This window comes from Balaenoptera physalus (genome assembly GCF_965194825.1).
Source record: "Balaenoptera physalus genome assembly, chromosome: 7".
NCBI classification, from domain to species: domain Eukaryota; kingdom Metazoa; phylum Chordata; class Mammalia; order Artiodactyla; family Balaenopteridae; genus Balaenoptera; species Balaenoptera physalus.
In genome coordinates this window covers 49,718,548-49,736,394 of record NC_138886.1, presented here as the reverse complement: position 1 = coordinate 49,736,394, position 17,847 = coordinate 49,718,548, and the positions used below count along the sequence as shown (strand labels likewise).

At 34.8% G+C, this 17,847-nt stretch overlaps 1 protein-coding gene across 4 annotated transcripts in view; it reads right to left on the bottom strand.

The window, feature by feature from the left end:
* The window catches only part of PTAR1 (protein prenyltransferase alpha subunit repeat containing 1), a 47,959-nt gene that overhangs the window by 18,950 nt on the left and 11,162 nt on the right, over positions 1-17,847 (bottom strand). For 2 of the 4 annotated variants that reach the window (XM_082471018.1, XM_082471020.1), the window contains exons 3-4: positions 8,886-8,952; positions 121-225 (exon numbers count right to left, since the gene is read on the bottom strand). In XM_082471018.1, coding sequence (XP_082327144.1) covers positions 121-225; positions 8,886-8,952 — 172 coding nt within the window. Of the gene's footprint in view, positions 1-120; positions 226-6,228; positions 6,285-8,884; positions 8,953-17,847 lie in introns of all 4 variants that reach the window. The other 2 variants (XM_082471021.1, XM_082471019.1) reach the window with 2 other exon arrangements.

The window sequence follows — 17,847 nt, the reverse complement described above, 5'->3', positions numbered from 1 at the left end:
CTTTAGAATTCATACTCTGAATCACTGTGTGACCTGCTTCACATTCTGTGGTTTTTGTTTTTTTTTTCTCCAGCCATTCTAAATTCTAAGTAAGAACCCTATGGTGTAAATTAACCAAACCTGTGAATCCATGTTTCTGGACTCTTTGGAAACTTAGTTAGGGCCAGTTTTCCCAGATGTAAGTCCTTAATTGGATTTAAAGTGCCAGAGAGGATCAGCTCTTTTCTGTAAAAGAAAAATAAAAAGAACCATTACTTTGTCTTTCTACAGAAACATACTGCATGACTATTAATATAACCTCATTGTGAAGCAAATTTCCAAGAATTAAAAAAAAAAAAAAGAGAGAACATAAAACTCTCATAAATGTCACACAGTAATCAAGAATGTATTCTCATAATCTTGAAATAACAAATTAAAAAACAGAAACAGAAGCTCTTAAATCAACAGTGGAACTTTAGTTATCTATTTGATAGAAGGCAAAGGGGTTTTCTGGCTTGTATCATTTCCAAAACTTATAAGGCCTGACATCAGTATCTGCAGGGCAGATCCAATACAAGTCAAGAATTATAGCTTCCTAAGTAGGACTTGATATGGTCTAGTTTGTTACCAAAAAGAACACAAAAACAAACACACTGGACTGAGATGTAGGAAAAAAATCATTCATTCAATAACTACCCTAACAAAATTACAATTATTATTTTTGAATTTTCCCTTCTACCTTTCCTCATATGCATATGTATTTTAAAATATAATTTTATATTCTGCTCTTATATATTAAGAATTACCCCACAGTTCTATATAATCTTTAAAATGAACATTTTAAATGGTCAAATAGTTTTCATTCAGTAGCTATCCTGTAATTTAATGACCTTTCCCCCTATAATTAGACATTTTAGGTTGCTTCCAAGTTTTTGCTATTCTAAAAGAATTATGAAACAAAAATCTTTGTGCTTATAACTTTTGTTTGTAATACTTCTTAGGATAAGTTTCCAAAAGACATATTACCAGGTGAAATACTTGGATGGCTCTTGATACACTAGACCATTCCTTTTTGAAATATAAACAGAAGTAAAAGGAATATGAGCTTTTTGTTGTTGTTTTAAAACTGTTCCAAGCTTCAGTGCAATTATAAAGTATGTCATGCAAGAGAGTTCCACCTATTTCTCAGGTTAATATAATTTAAGTTTAGACTGAATTTCTCAGATAAGTTTTTAATAATAAGCTCTGATATTACTGATTACACTCCTATTTTTCAATTTATCTACTGTTGTATTATAAAATTAGGTCACGTGCTAGTTTTTATTAACTTTAAAATGTCTTTCCTGTGGTAGGGCTGATCATTCATTTATTTTAGAGATGTTAATCTCAACAAAACCAGAGCCCAGCTCATATGTCTCAACTACTTAGATGGATTTAGTTCCTAAATACCACAATACATTTTCTTTCCAACAGCAATGTACCATTTCTAAAATTTTATTTGATAAGGAAAATAAATTCCTTTTTAATGAAAATACTATATAGTGATAATAAATACTTGCATTTTACAATCAATTTTATTTCAGGTCAGTAACTTCACTCTGTAAAATAATCTGAAGTGATACCAAGGTTTATGGCTGCTTTAAAAAATGATTTATTGACTATTTTTCTTTCAATGTGCAGGAAATCTATGTCATTAAAAGAATATTTTAATGCAACAGCCAGTTACTTCTGCAGTTCTAGATCCCTTCTCTTCTGAAATCAGTAACGTTTTGTTCATACAATAAGTCAGGATACCTGTAGAGTAAAAGAAGGCAAAATATTGCTCTATGTAATTTAAACTACTTTGTAGAGCACTTGTTTCTCAAAGTAGGGTCCCTAACTGCAACATCATCATCATTTGGAACTTGTGAGAAATATAGATTCTTAAGTCTCACCCCAGACCCACTGAATCAAAAACTCCAGTGGGGCAAAGCAATGTGTTTTAGCAAGCCCTCCAGGGCACACTAGAGTTTTAAAACCACTACTGTAGAGAATTTATTGTATTAAGCCGAATTTTCATTTACTAAATTTAAAACCTCTCCTTATTTACAACTGCCTACCTATATTCCCATATATGTCTATATATAAGGGGAAATAAAATTTTCTTCAGAAAAGAGGAAGTTACCTTACAAATGAATCTTTGCAAAGTTTCTTAAATAAGGGCCATCTCTTAATCTCTTTATTTTGAACAACAAAGTCATATTTGTGAAGATTATCTTAGTCTAAAACAACCTCAATCAATGGTATATATGGATGGTTAAAAAGATCATCTGATAGAATCATTAAAAAGGTAGCAAAATTTTACTATCAATTTAATAAACATTACTGGGGAAGGACTGAACATTGTAGGCATTGGATCATTATAAAACAAGTTTTTAAAAGATCACTTGAAAAAGAAATATGGTAAGTGGTTAAGTTATGGCTATCATATGACCTAGAGATCCAACAAAAAACCACCTGCTTTAATATATTCAAGTAGGAATCTCGTCTGAGATAAAACTTCCAGTCACACATGGATTTGGAAAGTGCTGTATCTGAAACAACTAAAATGTAAGTAAACACGACGTGCTCTGGAAAACTGTGCTAGATAACTCAAAAAATAGTTCTCGTGATGACAAAGTCACTGATGTCAATAAGCCATGTGAGAAGTTTGAACTGTCTAATGAAATGTGAGTAGCAAAATGAAGAATTTATAAATTAAAATATTTCAGGTAACATGTTATTTTGAAGGTGTGTAACTAAATTGAAAAATTAAATATCCTAAGAAGAAATTTGCTTATTTCATGTACTTACCTTAAAGTTTACATATTGATATTAGCCTAAAAAAACTTTTTTTTTTTTTTTTGGACTGTTATTGAGGAAGTGGAGTATTGTCTTAAATTTGAGGTGGCTTTATTTTCTGGCATACTGAATAAGCTGGGCTTCTATAGTCATCCTAAAAGCCTTAGGTGGTCCACTGCTAACAGATGAAGAAGGCATGAAGTGAGGGTCATCAAATAAATATGGAAAAAACTAATTAGGAAAGGACAAGGCATCTGTGTCATTTGGGATAGAGAGCAGGGTGGTAAGAAACAGTGCTATGCTACACATGCAACCTTGTTATGCGATTAAATTATGTGAGGGCTGACTTTTTAAAATGTGGGAGAAGGGAGGAGACTAAAGTTTTAAGAAATAATAAAAAGTAGAATGATAAAAGGAATGAGGTTTCTCACATAGCAGATTTTTCAAACAATAAAAGTTACTCCTTTAAAATTTTTGCTACACATTTCACTTACTAATTAAACAGTATATGAAAAACCTCATTACTTTCCCTTGAAGACTCTAGTTCATCACTGAAAATCAGCTAGTGTTGGTTAAAACACACCCACAGGAGCCTCCAGGCTACTACTACATAGTTCTTAGTACTACTACTAAGGTAAGTAGTGTGTTTTCTTCCTCTATATGAGTTCCTGTGCTTTTATATTTCTGCAAAGTTTATCTTATTTTATAAAGTTTTTATGTCTTCTCTACCATCTCAAGCTATGGCTTCTCTCTGCTGTCACTCTACCCAAAATTTGTAGGAGACCAGGGGCCATGTGTATCATGTCCATGGCTAAATCTCAACTAGTTAGCCTCAGTACTTGGCATATAGTAAATACTGAATAAACATATGCCACCGTTTTTTCACCCCTTAATCTTCAGTTATTTTGTGTGAAATAACAATAGTGATAATAATAAAAGTCATCCTCATAAAAACTACCATTTATTGAACACTTCTCCTGAATCGGGCAGTGTGTTAAGTGAATTACATATATTTTCTACTTCAGTTCTCACAAAGATCCTGTATTATGTTAAATAATATGAAACTGCCAATATTCACTTTTTTTGTTTTTTTTAAAATAAACCTTTTATTTTAGAATTGTTTTAAATTTACAGAAAAGTTCTTAAGAATAGTACAGAGAATTTCTGTATGGCCTGTACCCAGTTTCTCTTATTATTAACATCTTATATTACTATGGTACATTTGTCACAACTGATGAACCATTGATAGATTAGTATTGGAAGTCCATACTTTATTCAGAATCACTTTGTTTTTACCAAATGTCCTTTTTTTATATCAGGGTCCCACCAGGATATCATATTATATTTGGTTGTTATATCTCTGTAGGCTCCTCTCGGTCCCTTAGATATACCTTGTTTTTGATGGCCTTGACAGTTTTGAGAGTACTGACTGGGTATTTTGTATGATATTTTTCTCATGGTTAGACTAGGGTTATGGGTTTTGAGGGGCCCACAGAGGTAAAGTGCCATTTTCATCATATATCATGGGTACATAATATCAGCATGACTTTTCACTGTTGATGTTGACCTTGAATACCTGGCTTAGGCAGTATACGCTAGATTCCTCCACTGCACTTTTTGGAAAAAGGTTACACTTTAAGGAGTGAAGATATATGCTCCATCTCTTTGAGGGGAGTTACCTAGATAAATTATTTGGAATTCTTCTGTATGGGAGAGTTGTCTATTGTCTCTTATTTGTTTGTTTGTTTATTTGAGCATTTCTTTTATCAGTATGGACTTATGGATATCCATTTTCTACTTTGGGGTATAATCCAATACTATGTTATTTTATTGTTCAAACTGTTCCAGCTTTGGCCAATGGAAGCACTTCCTTACTTTCTAGCTCTCAAAGATGTTCCAGGCTCATTTGGTGTATTTCCCAGCCTGGTCCTAGAATCAGCCATTTCTCCAAAAAGCCCAGTTCCTTTTATTAGAGAATGGTGTTAGAAACCAGGAACTGAAAGTTTGGATTTAATCATTTCTGATTTACAAAAAGAACAATTTTATATGGTACAACCCAATGTTACCTCAGTTTTACAGATGAGGAAACAAAAGCTGGGAGAGGTTCAGTAACCTGCTCAAGGTCTCCAAGCTCAAAGTGTCTGAACCAAACATCAAATCTGCATAAAGTAAAGTTACCAATTAAATTTAAATCAATCTTTACTTTGAGTAAACAATATGAATCATTGGAGCTTGGTGTCAGCTCTTCTAGCTACTCAAAGATGTTTTGCTTCTCTGTGTTCATAGACTGAGGGAAAAATAGGACATTATTATGAAGTCAACCTCTTTCACCAATTAATTCACCAATTTTCAAAGCAAATTCAAAGCAAAAAAAAAAAAAAGCACCAGTCATTTTTTTTCTAGAACCAGCTGGGTTTTTAAACTATATGCATCACATACTATAATCATAGATCAGCTCAAAAACTTATTCTTCCCCTTGTTTTTCTTCCTAAGACTGCGACACCTATAAAGTGAACTACTGATATGTTACAACATCTTTTAGCAGTTTATAAAATACAGCCAAAGATCATTCAATGATTCCCCAAGTTACTGCAGAAGAAATGTACCAACAATTAAACATAAAATGTTGAGTATTTGATTTGTGAGAACTTACAGGGTTAGATCAGTTTACTTCCAAAGTTGTTAGTTTTTTGCTGAAAATGTACTCATGATTCTATGTCTTTATATGTCAATCTTACCAATACAAATTAAAATTTACTAGAACACATATCTACAACGGGTTTTTAAAAAATCAAGATTTCCTTTCTACTCATCTAGCACAAAACTTACTAAATCATCTTACTAGAATAGCTTCAAGATTAACTGCTATTAACATCATTAAGTCAGATTTATGGAGCAATTTCCCTTCATAAGACCAAACCACACACAATCAAAACACTGTTTCAACAGAATCATTAAAAAAAAAAATCACCTAATTCAGATCTTTTATTTCAGATATGGAAACTAAAACTCCTGAGAAGTTAAAGGTCTTGTCCAAAGTCAACTGCTAGTTAATTGATGAAACAGGACTAAGATCCATGTATCTTAAGAACTAGGTTTTTTCTTCACCACTAAACTGCCGTATAGAATATACAATGAATTATATGTGTTTATGTATATACATTATGCTAGTAAGAATCTTTTTTTGTGGGAGGATTTTAAATTCCTCTGTAATGATGAGGAATCTGTGAACATAAATAAAAATGGTACTCCCACTTCTCTATTACACTCATTTCTTTTTCACTGAATTTAATTATTTTCAGTGCCCAGTCTGCAAACTGAGTATCTATTGTATACCAGGCACTAAAGTGTAAGAGGCTAGGGAAACAAGGAAAAAAAAAAACATGGTCTCTACCCTTAAGAAAGCGCTCAGTTTTAAGTTTATAGTACCTTCCTAAAAGTCTCCTTTGTTGATTCTTCCTCATCTTGCAAACTCTAGAACAGCGCTGTCCAATAGAAATATAATGTGAGTCATACATGTGAGCCATATATGTAATTAAAAATTTTCTAACAGCTACATTAAAAACAAGTATAAAGTAATATTGTATTTAATTAATATACCCAAAATATAATTTCAACATGTAATCAATATAAAAATTACTAATAAGAAAGATATTTTACTTTTGGGGGTACTTAGTCTTCAAAATCTGATGTGTAGTTTACACTTACAGCATATCTCAATGGAGACTAGTCATATCTCAAGGGCTCAATAGCCACTTGTGGCTAGTGGCTACTATATTGAACTGTGCAGCTCTAGAAACCTGTAGTGTCCCAGTGCTTAGTCTTTGGACTGGTTCTCTTCTAATATCTATACCCACTACTTTGGGTATCTCAAACAATCTCATGGCTTTAAATACCATACATTTTCCAGTGATTCCCAGATTACATATGGCCTAGAACTCTCGCCTGAACTTTAGATTCATATACAACTACTTGGACACAAACCTACCATGTCCCAAACTGAACTCTTGACTTCCAACCAGCACCTGCCCCCTCACACACTTAAATCTGCTCCTCTTCCAGACATCCCCATTTCAGTAAATAGCAACTCCAACCTTGCTCAGGCCAAAAACCAGAGTCAATCTTGACCTTCTTCATTCTCTCACATCCAACTTATCGTCTGTGTCTTTAAAATCAGTTTATTAAATACAGTCAAAGCTTACAGAGTTTATAAAATACCGTGAGAATCTTACCTGCTTCACACCACTTCTAGTGCTGAGCTTTATCTACCTCAGTCACCATCATCACTCACCTAAATTATTGCAACCACTTCTTACCTTCCTAACTGCTCCCTGCACTCCTACAGTCTACTTTCCACACAGGAACCAGTTTTAAAACATAAGATATTGTCCCTCCTAACCTTGAAAACCTTCAATGACTTTCTATCTCACCCCAAGTAAAAGTCAAAATTTCTACAGCAGCTTATGAAGATCTACAAAGCCCAGTGAGATCTGGCCCATCACTCTCTGGCCTCATCTCCTGTTACTCTCTCCCTCATTCATGCTACTCCAGCTACCCTGGCTTCCTTGCTGTTCCAGAATAACCAGGAACATTCAGTCACGACTGAGGGCTTTTCCACTTGCTGTTCTCTCTACGTGGAATGTTCTTAGCCCAAAACTGACAGAGATTGATCCCTGGCTTCATGGCAGTCTTTGCTCAAATGTCCCCTATTAAAACTGCAATACCGTTCCTTCCATTCTCTTACTGGTCTTCCCTACCTTCCTTTCCCATTTCTCCATAGGATTAACCAACACTTGATCTACCATATATTTCACTTATTAATGTCCTTATTGCTTTTCTTCCTCTACTAGAATAGAAGTTCCATAAGGACAGAGATTTTTGTTTGTTTTGCTCATGGTTCTATTCCCAGTGCCTAGGACCTAGCATAGAGTATATAGTTAATCAATAAATAATTGATGAATGAATGAACAAATGTTGTCAAGTATTGTTTGGGTTAAATGAGATAACATATAAAGTTGTAGTATGGTCCCTGGAATATAGTAGTCACTCATAAACATTTGTCTACTCCCTAACCACTGTGGAGCTTTCCATGAAAGAAAATCAGAATTCTAAAATTTGTAAATTTTTAAAGCATTCTATCTCATTCTGTCCTTTCTCACTCTTTAAATATATGATAATTATCAGTCAAAAGACAATTTTAAAAAAATAATAGAGGTTACCTAAATTTAATAAAACTAGTTACAAACATAAAATTCAGTGGGTATTATACAACACTAATGTGGAATTAAAATTCACAGAAAATTAAAGTATTGTTTAAGTCATCTTTAAAGATAAAGAGCTATAATCTATGGCTCTTTCCGATAGGAAATTTTAAATGAATTTACAATGTTCAACAGGACTTCACTTTTATTTATCTACAATTTGTATCCTGCTTTCCTCCAGGAAAATTTGTGTTAGTCTAAAGAACCACCAATTTTTAAAAACCATACATACTGTTTAAATGAAAATTTTAAAAAATGAACCTGGCTTGAATTTTAATATTTCTATAAAGTATTCTGTGTTTAAAGCTACAACAATCAGAATTAAAAGAACTTAAGATACTAATAAAATGTGGTCCTTCTCCAAAATACTGAGCGCCAGAGACTTCAAATGATTTGCCCACAGAGGTCACAATGTGACTAAACTAACAGTTTGTGACCTTGAATGCTCACTTGTACACTTTCTACTGCACTGCAGTGTTTCTCAAATATACTAACCAACACTTTACAATACAACCAATTATGCTGATTCCTTCTACCCCCCTAAAAAAGGAAGGAAGATAAAAGCATGTATCAAATGGTATACTGTAATTCAACATGAAAATTTATATTTCAGGCAAGAAGTTTAGGGAGAACAGACATGAACATGCAAAAAGGGGCAAAGTGTATATTAGAATTGTCATGGAGATATTATAAAGAAGAAATGAGTTTAAGATGCCATGAATATGTGATTTATATTTCACTTTCCAAAAAGCTAACAATTCATGGGGCTTATATGTCTTCAGAAATTTGGGCAATGTCATTTTATCACTGATGAGAATGACGTACCTCACGTTCCACGCAGTGGTAAAGTCTGGATTTAGAAGTAGCAGGGTGCATGTGACATCTATCAGTTCTAAAATAAAGAGAAGTCATATTAAAAACAAATAGTCCTACCCTTGAAGGTGTGGCTTCTCTTTCTTTTAAGGTCCTCTTTATTTTTTATATATATATCACATTATACTTATATCTCATACCATAGTAATTTTAATGATAACCTTGTTCTAAGCTGTCAGAGACACAAAGATTATCCTCAGATACAAAGACATGAAGATTTTCTTCTACTTATGATAAGTGTAACTTTTTAAAAGTTGACACTGAAACCACTTTATGTCTATAAAGAATAATCAAACTAACCTATTCATTCTTTTAGTAGTTTTTGGCACAAAAAAAGAAACACAATTTCTATACCACTATTCATTTAATTTCACAAATATTTCAAGAATTGACTATGCAAATTTTCAAAAAGAAAATCACATATAATCCAACTTAGTTAACAATTCATTTACATTCCCCTGCAAAGATTATTCTTTCTTACACACATTTTTAGTTATAGCAATGATAAACGCACAATTTTGTTCTGTTTTTCACTAAACATTATTACATATGCATTCTCCTATATTGCTACAGTATGCATTTTTAACAACTGCATAACAATCCTTTAGTTTAATATATTATCATTTATCTTATTCTTTAGGCTGTTTCCTGTTTTGTTTTTACTGTTATGGATAATACTACTACAAACATTTTTAAGCATACTTTTTGTCTCATAGATTATTTTCTTTGGATATTTTTCCAGGAGTAGAACTACTATGTCAAACAATACAAATATCAGTATGGCTCCTACTAAGCACTTCCAAATTGCTCTCCAAATGGACTGTATCTATTTACATCACCAAGAGTAACGTGAGTGTACTTATGTCCCTGTAACTTTGACCTATGTAAGTATATTTTTAAAAATGAATGTGGCAGATAAAAAAATTGTACTTTATTTGTTTTAATTTACATCTTTAATTACAATTATTAATACAAACTTTTTTGATTTTGTTTACTATTTTCTATTTTCATTGTATAGTCTATTCATATTCATTAGCTATGTATCTATCATGGTCTTGAATAAGCTCCATAAGCCTATATTTAATAAAACAAAGTCAGTAATATTTAGACATATCGTCTTCATTTTATTAAAACTGAAAAAAAGAATTTTAGGATTAAGATGATCATCCTTGGGCATAATACTAAATTACAGTAACCTCTACCAAGCTCATATTAAATGCTAAGTAAATAAAATAATAAAAACTGTTATAATAATTTAGCATTATTATATATCAGGCACATTATTATTTTATTTACATTATTTCATTGAATTCTCACAATCATAATCCAAGATATTTGGAAATGGACATCTAGAGAGTTTAAGGAATTTGCCCAGAGTCACCCAATTAGTATATGCAATGACAGCATCTGACTGCTTTTAATAACTCAATTATACTGCAATTGAAATGTCTGTCTACAATAAATAATTGGGACATTCTCTGTCTAAGTAAAAGATAAACTTTTAAAAATCTAAGAGTAAATACACATAAGTGCATCCCTATAGTCATCTTAAAATATTTTAGTGAACACGAAAATCAATTATTCAATTCTCAACCATCTCAATAAGAGATCAACATTTATTGTGAGCCTATGATTTCATTACTACCGAATATATTATAACATTTGATAAATGAGCAACAAAAGGTAGGATTAGCACACATTTATTCTTGAACTTTATCTTCTTCATTACAAGCATCATGAAATGTCTATATTACAAACATACTATATAATATCGATGTATATATTATATAATGTCAATATGTCTATAAAGAACAATCTAATAAACCTCTTCCTTCTTTTACTTTTAGTAGTTTTTGGCACTAATTTAACATTTACCAGGGAAATTAAATACAATTTTCTATACTATTATTCCTTTAATTCCAAAATATACCAAGTACTGACTATGTGCAGAGATTAAACTGGGCCCACAGGACTGAGAGAATGGATATTATGAGAAATGCAAGACCTCATCTTGCCTTCTAGAAGGTTAACCTTTAGTTGGAGAGAATATGTAAACAATTATAAGGCAAACTAAAATAATTGCGAAGTAGAAACATATACCACATTTTGGGGACCACCAAAGCAGCTGCAATTAATTCTTACTGGAGTACCCAGGGAAGACTATAAAGGAGTAAGACAGTAAAGGGCACTACAGACTGGAAAAAAGTATGAGCAAAGGTAAAGAGGCAGGGAACTTCACACACAGTATGCTCTCAAAAGATTATGGGTACCCTGAGCGTGACTAAAGCTGAGGGTGCTGGAGAAATGTACCTGGAAAACAGAATCTGGTCCCAATGTCCTTGTCAGCCTGGCTTTCCATTACTTTCCCTTCATGTGCTACATTCCACCTGAACCAAACACCCCCCATTCCCTAAACATACTGCCCATCTGTCTACCTTTTCTTCTCTGGCTATAACTCAGATTTACCTGCTTCCTATTCTCTCTGCCAGAAATGTCCTCCTATCCCTGAAGTTAAAAGAAAAAAAAAAAAGCATCTTTCTCTATAAAGGCCTTCCTGACCTACATGGTTGAAAGCAATCTTTCATCTCTATGTTCTGTGTATATCTTACTTTGTTACTGAACTTATATAAATATTATCCTCTTGATGAGACTGTATATTTTTTGGATGCAGGTCCTCTCTAATACACCTTCAAATTAGCCATTCATTCATCAAAGATGAAAAAAATATGGCCTCTGCCCAAAAGAAATTCCAAGTCTGCCCACAACACAGAGAAGTAGTAAGAGCACAGGCCTTAAAGCCATTCTGCCTGGTTTCAAATCTCAACTTCTCCACTTACTGCCTACATAACTTAATATCTTTGAACTTCAGTTTCCTTACCTATGAAATGGGGATCATAACATCAACCTTAGTGTTGTAAGCAATGAGATTCATCCCATTTCTCCATAGCTGTTTGACACACAGTTTGACTCAATAAATACTTGTTCAACTAAACACCATTACTACTTATCAAGAAATGAATATTCTCAACATCAATTAATCAAAGAAGTCAGAAAAACTGAGGCAGTTGTTCTTATAGCGAAGCTGTCTAAATTTCTAAACTTGTGTAATAAACAATAACAAAAAACCACTTAGTTATTAAATGGCTGTATGAAAATGTGCATGATGGGAAGGCCTCTGGAATTTTTTTTTTAAGTCCACAATTTTTCAAAATCCATTACACTTCCCAGATAATGAGATAAACTGGTATTTAGTTTCTTGGACTCTCCCTTTCTGCATTAAAAAAAATGTGTATTTGACCAATCATAGTTGCTATTTGTTTGTACTTCTAATGCAACTCTCCTTCCCCACCCATAAATGAAGAGGAGTTCATCTTCCACAAGATACTTCTGTATAGCAGCACAAGGCAAAAGCTAACACAGAAAATACCTAAGTCCCCACTTTTCATTTTGTGGATGTGTGAAGAGCACTTCTTTTACTGGAGGGTCTCCCCCTAGCAGGGCAACAGCAGCTGTTGGGTTCAGAGCCCAGCTCTACTACTGACTGGGAAGTTCCGAGGCACATCAATCTTTCTGTGCCTTAGTGTCCTCCTCATATGTAAAACTGAGCTAATAATAGTACTACCTCATGGGGGTATTAAATGATTCATACCCATTAAGTGTTAGGACAATACCTGACACACAGCAAGCACTCAGTGATAACTCCTGTTACAAAGCCTGTATCTCCTAGCCCAGTTATAAATGTTACTGGGATTGGATGCCACCAGAGAGAGGAAAAGAATCTCTTGAGCTGGCTGAGCAGCGACTGCTGAGTGGAGGGAGCCTTCTCAAATCCCCCCTGTTCTCTAAACATACTTATTCTCTAAACACACTTAAAACTTATCAACAGCCTTGGCCAACCACCAGTAATGCCTAGTAACACATACAGTCACATGCCCTTCCCCTTTCCTCTTTGATAAACTGCTAACTCTTCCTGATTCAGGACTTAAGTTCAGATGGGACCTCCTTTAAGAAGCATTCCAGTCAGATCCAAGAGGTGGGGGTGAAGTAGAACACCAGAAATGGAAAAGGGCCAATGAAGTAGAAGTAACTAGGTTATAAATATTGGACATAATTAAAGAATCCTTACTGAATTATATATATTTTTCTGCTCTTCTTCCTCACTGGCTCTGGATAAATGAGAGAAAGGAAACTAGTGTGTCTTGAGAGTCAATGACATGCCAGTCTCTGTGCTGGGTGCTTTACATACACTAATTCATGTGATCCTCACAACAACCCTCTGAGACCTGTGAGAATTCTCTTCTTTTGGTGTGGAACTAGGAAAAGGTTAAGTAATTTGCCTAAAATCACTGCTAAATGACTTTAGTGTGCTGATAATTGAGTCTAAATCCAGGTCTGTTTTTCTTGCAAAGAAGATGCTCTTTCCAACCTAGCACACTGTCTACAATTACTTTGCTGTCTTCAAGTGAGGGTTGAACCAAAGATCTAAAGATAAACATGTATAATCAACAGTTGACTATTTCACTCTCTCCATTGCATCAACTATATACCATTTCTTTGCAGTTTTACCAAGATGTGAGCTATTGATATCCCTACAGTCTCTTGAAATTAAACAGATCTCTCTCCAAACACCAGAACATATACCAGCAAATAACCATTCCTTTATTACACACACTCCAATATATGACTAGCTCATCATCACATCACAAGGAGAAAATGAATCAGGGCACATTACACACAGGAAAAAAAGTACCTAAATTTCAGCTGTAACAAGGAGAACATCTAAGGATGTTACAGAAAAGTCAGAGAGAGATCAATATGCTTTCTTGGCTTCAATGCATTCTAGAAATGGCCCAAGGTGAGCAGTCACCTGGTATTGGACACTGGGTTTGACAACTGTCTCTAACAGAGATATGTTTTCATGCATCTAAAAATAAATCCAAGGTCAACTTGGATTAGTTAATCTCTTCCTCTAAAATACATTCAGGTTACCACAACAAGAGAGGCTTGAGGTGAGGCTAGTGGTAAATACCAGAAAGGTCCTGTTTATTACAGAATACAGTCACTGAATCAAGAGCCAGACTAAGCTAAAACCTCTTGCTTACCAAACTCGTTACTTACTTGACAAATGTCTATTGAATACATAAAAGTGCTGAGTAAATAAAGACAAGCTATAACCCCTCTTTCTAACAAACCCACAATTTGGCTGGGATAAACACTGTTTAAATAATCAACTACAATAAAGTGTGGTAAGTTCTACTATGCATGCAATATGAATAAGGACTCCCACAGGAGTGCAGAGGAGTAATTGTTGCTTCCTGGAGCAGTCAAGAGGCTTCACATGTGAGTGTGTTGGCAAACACAACAATAATGACAACATTAGACCTGAACCTGACCTCAGCAAAGGCATGGAATTAAGGCAGTAGTACACAGCAAAGTCCAAGAATGGAACAGTGTTTGTTGTGGCTGGAATGTACATCAAACAGCTGCAAACTCAAATGCTTCCAGGGTTCAAATAAATGGCAAAAAAGAGGCAAAGCAAACCTGGTAAGTAGCAAATGACACTGCCTCAGTGTCTGAAGGACATGAGGAGGTTGCAGTCAACTGGAATAGGCTTGCCTAGTCAAGAAAAGCAGAGGCTATGATCCTCAGCCAATTGCTGCTGTGCAGAAACGGATGCATCCAAGGCTTCTGGTTTTTCAAGTGAAGGCAGAAATCCAAATTTCCATCCTAATTTTAGAAGTTCATCCTGATTTGAAATGTTTATCCAACAACAAAGTTGTTTTAAAAACAATTTTAAAAACATTATACAAGCCAAAACGAAATAAACATGTGGGCTGGCTTCAGCCTGGAGGCTGAGAGTCTACAACCTCTGATGCTGAATATAAAGTAGAGGAAAAAGCTGGTAATGCAGCCTGGGGACAGATCGTGAAGGCCCTTGAATACCATGCCAAGGATAATGACTCTACCTTGTCCCTCTAGGCATCATGAAACAAGAGGATACATATTTCAGAAAAGCATCTTTCAAACTGTGTTTCTAAGAAGTGTTGTTTGAAACGACTGACTAGTGGCATGATGGACATGGATTACAGAAAGAGGCTGAAAATGGGGTAGACCAACTATGAGGTAATAATATTTGTCCAGATGAGAAATAAGAAGTGAAGAGATAAGAGAGAGCTCAGTGATGGACTGAGAGCAAGCACTGTGAGAAAGAGGGAAGAACAACAACAACAAAAAGACGGAAGGGCTGACTTGGAGATAGAGTGTGGGACAGAGCACTACTCAGTCAGGACTCCAATGCTATGGACTTCTCTCTTGCTTTTTGTTTCTGCCATGGATTTTTCATAAATCAGAATTACAGTATCACCCCTCTCCCAAACCAAATATGGCTATTACTGCAGCACACTTTTAAAAAATATTAGTTTCTCTCTAAGTAATTAAACAGGGAGGCTGTGATGGTTACTTTTGGTTAAACTATGGTTAAACTTGACTGGCTACAGGGTGCACAGATTCAACATTACTAAACATGATTTGAGTGTATTAGTGAGGGTGTTTTCAGATGAGATTAACATTTGAATCTGCAGACTCAGTAGACTGCCCTCCCCAGTGTGGGTGAACATCAATCTGTTGAGGACCTGAATAGAACAAAAGGAGGAAAACAGGAGAATTTACCCGTTTTGCTTCCTCTGTCTGCTTGAGTTGGGACACCTCATCTTATCTTCTCCAGCTTTCAGACTGGGATTTAAACCACTGGCTCCCCTGCTTCTGAATCCTTCAGACTCACACTGAATTAAATCACTGGCTTTTCTGGGTCCCCAGCTTGCAGAAAGCAGATTGTGGGACTTCTCAGCCTCCATAATCATGTGAACCAATTCATCATAATGAATCTCGTTTTATGTATATATATACATAAAATCTCTATTGGTTGTTGCTATGGAGAACCCTGACTAATACAGATGATTTTCAAACACCTAAGGAATTCAGCACACTAATGAGAGCATGAATTCAGTTTGGTTAAAAAGAAAAAAAATATATCCCCAGAATAAAGGTCACCTGCAGTTACAGAATACATTCTTAAGGGAATGCCTAGGATTTTGGCATGATCAATCACAAAGACACTGGCATTTCTGAAATTGTTCTTAAACTGCCAGCTTTCTTCACTTGGCTCTTATATGTATATTTTCTACAAAAACAATTTTAAAAGTATAGCATTTTCATGAAATAACTGCTTTTTCCTAATACTTTTAACTTTCTTTCCTTAGCAAAATTCACCACTGTGTTCTTCAGTTCACAAGTTTAGCAGAACACTCTTATGTTAGTCAGTCTGCATTTTCAGGTATCTTTTTTTGTCAAATCAGAAACTCACTTCCATATTTTTACCAATAATACAATATACAACCTGAGTAATATATGACACCGCATTGAACTATACTGTTGCTGCCCCCAAAAAGTGAAATTGAAAACTACTTCCATGAAGATATAGGTTAAGATAAAATCAAGTTGCTTCTGTACACACGCACAGTTGCATCAGAATTCAAACCTTAGATGTCAGCAATTCATGTGAGTGAGCTTAACCATTTGATCTTCTGCTGGGTTCTCCTGGGTCTATCAAGATAAAACTACATGATGAGGAGATTTAGTAAAGCCTACAGTGCACTGCCCGGAGAGACAAGAAACAGGGAAATGGAGAGAAGAATTTGGAAGGCTACAGGAAGAAGGTGGGTTGGGCTAGCATACATGAATGGGCAAAAGCTAATGATCTGAAATGACAGCCTTTGACACTTTCAAATTCATACTGTTTCTTCTCTACAAGAGCATCATTTGTCTCCCCCTGCAGAGTTAGTTATGTATTGGCTCAATTATACATTTCTGTGTGCCAGAACATACACAATATAGCTCTGTTAGGCAAAAAAATAACTTGATGGATTCACATGGTGCTACTTTGTACCTTAATGTTGATGAAAAGTACTACAGGGTAACGGAATGGAGAATGAAAGAGGGTCTAACAGCAGATAAATGCCCTTAACTTCAAGTTTCTGCCTAAACTTATGCCTTTAAGTTTCTGCCACAAACTTAAGCTATGCCATAAACTTAGACATAGCCTTATAATTAAGAAATATATATATATCAGTGGACTAATTGAGTGAAACAGAAAATAGAAACTATTTCACATTAAATCTTCAAATCAGATTACCTTTTCTACCGGTCTAAACAGGGAAAAGTGTTATTAACCTATTATGACAGTGTATTAAGGACAATGCCAAGAGGAACACAAGGAAATCGGTATGTCACCTTTGGCAACACTATTCTCCACGAAGAGATTGTTTCTCACTCAACTGTAAGCTTCCTGAGTAAAGGAAACAGGTATTATTCATCTTTTTATCCCCCACAGTACTTAGAACAGCTTCAGGTAGGAGTAGGCCCTCAGTAATGGCTACTGAACTTATGATTAAAATTCTCTAAGAAACAAAGTTCCTATTCAAAATTAGCTACCAGATATACTGAGCACTTTTGAAGGTACTGCTGTATGTGGGAAGGGGAAGGAGCTTTACAGACACAGTCAAGAATATGGTCTTGGATGAGCACTCTCCAAAAAAGTGAGAACTCAGATCTTACGTTTACCTAAACAGTAAACTGAATTTGTGTACATGGAGGCTTAACATCACATACAGGGGGAAAACAAGGAAAAGACACCAGGTGGGATGAATAGGGATTGTCTGACGCAGCAAAGAACTACCTCAGAGAAGCAGAAAAAATGAAGAAATGGGATGGTTTTCTTTTGCTCATTTCAGCATAGGAACAGAAGAACACAGTGGGCCAGAGCTTACTTGGGAGTCAAAGTACAACCATCATAAACCACTGACCTGGTTCACAGTATAACTACCACCATCACACCTTGGTTACCTCATTTCGACTG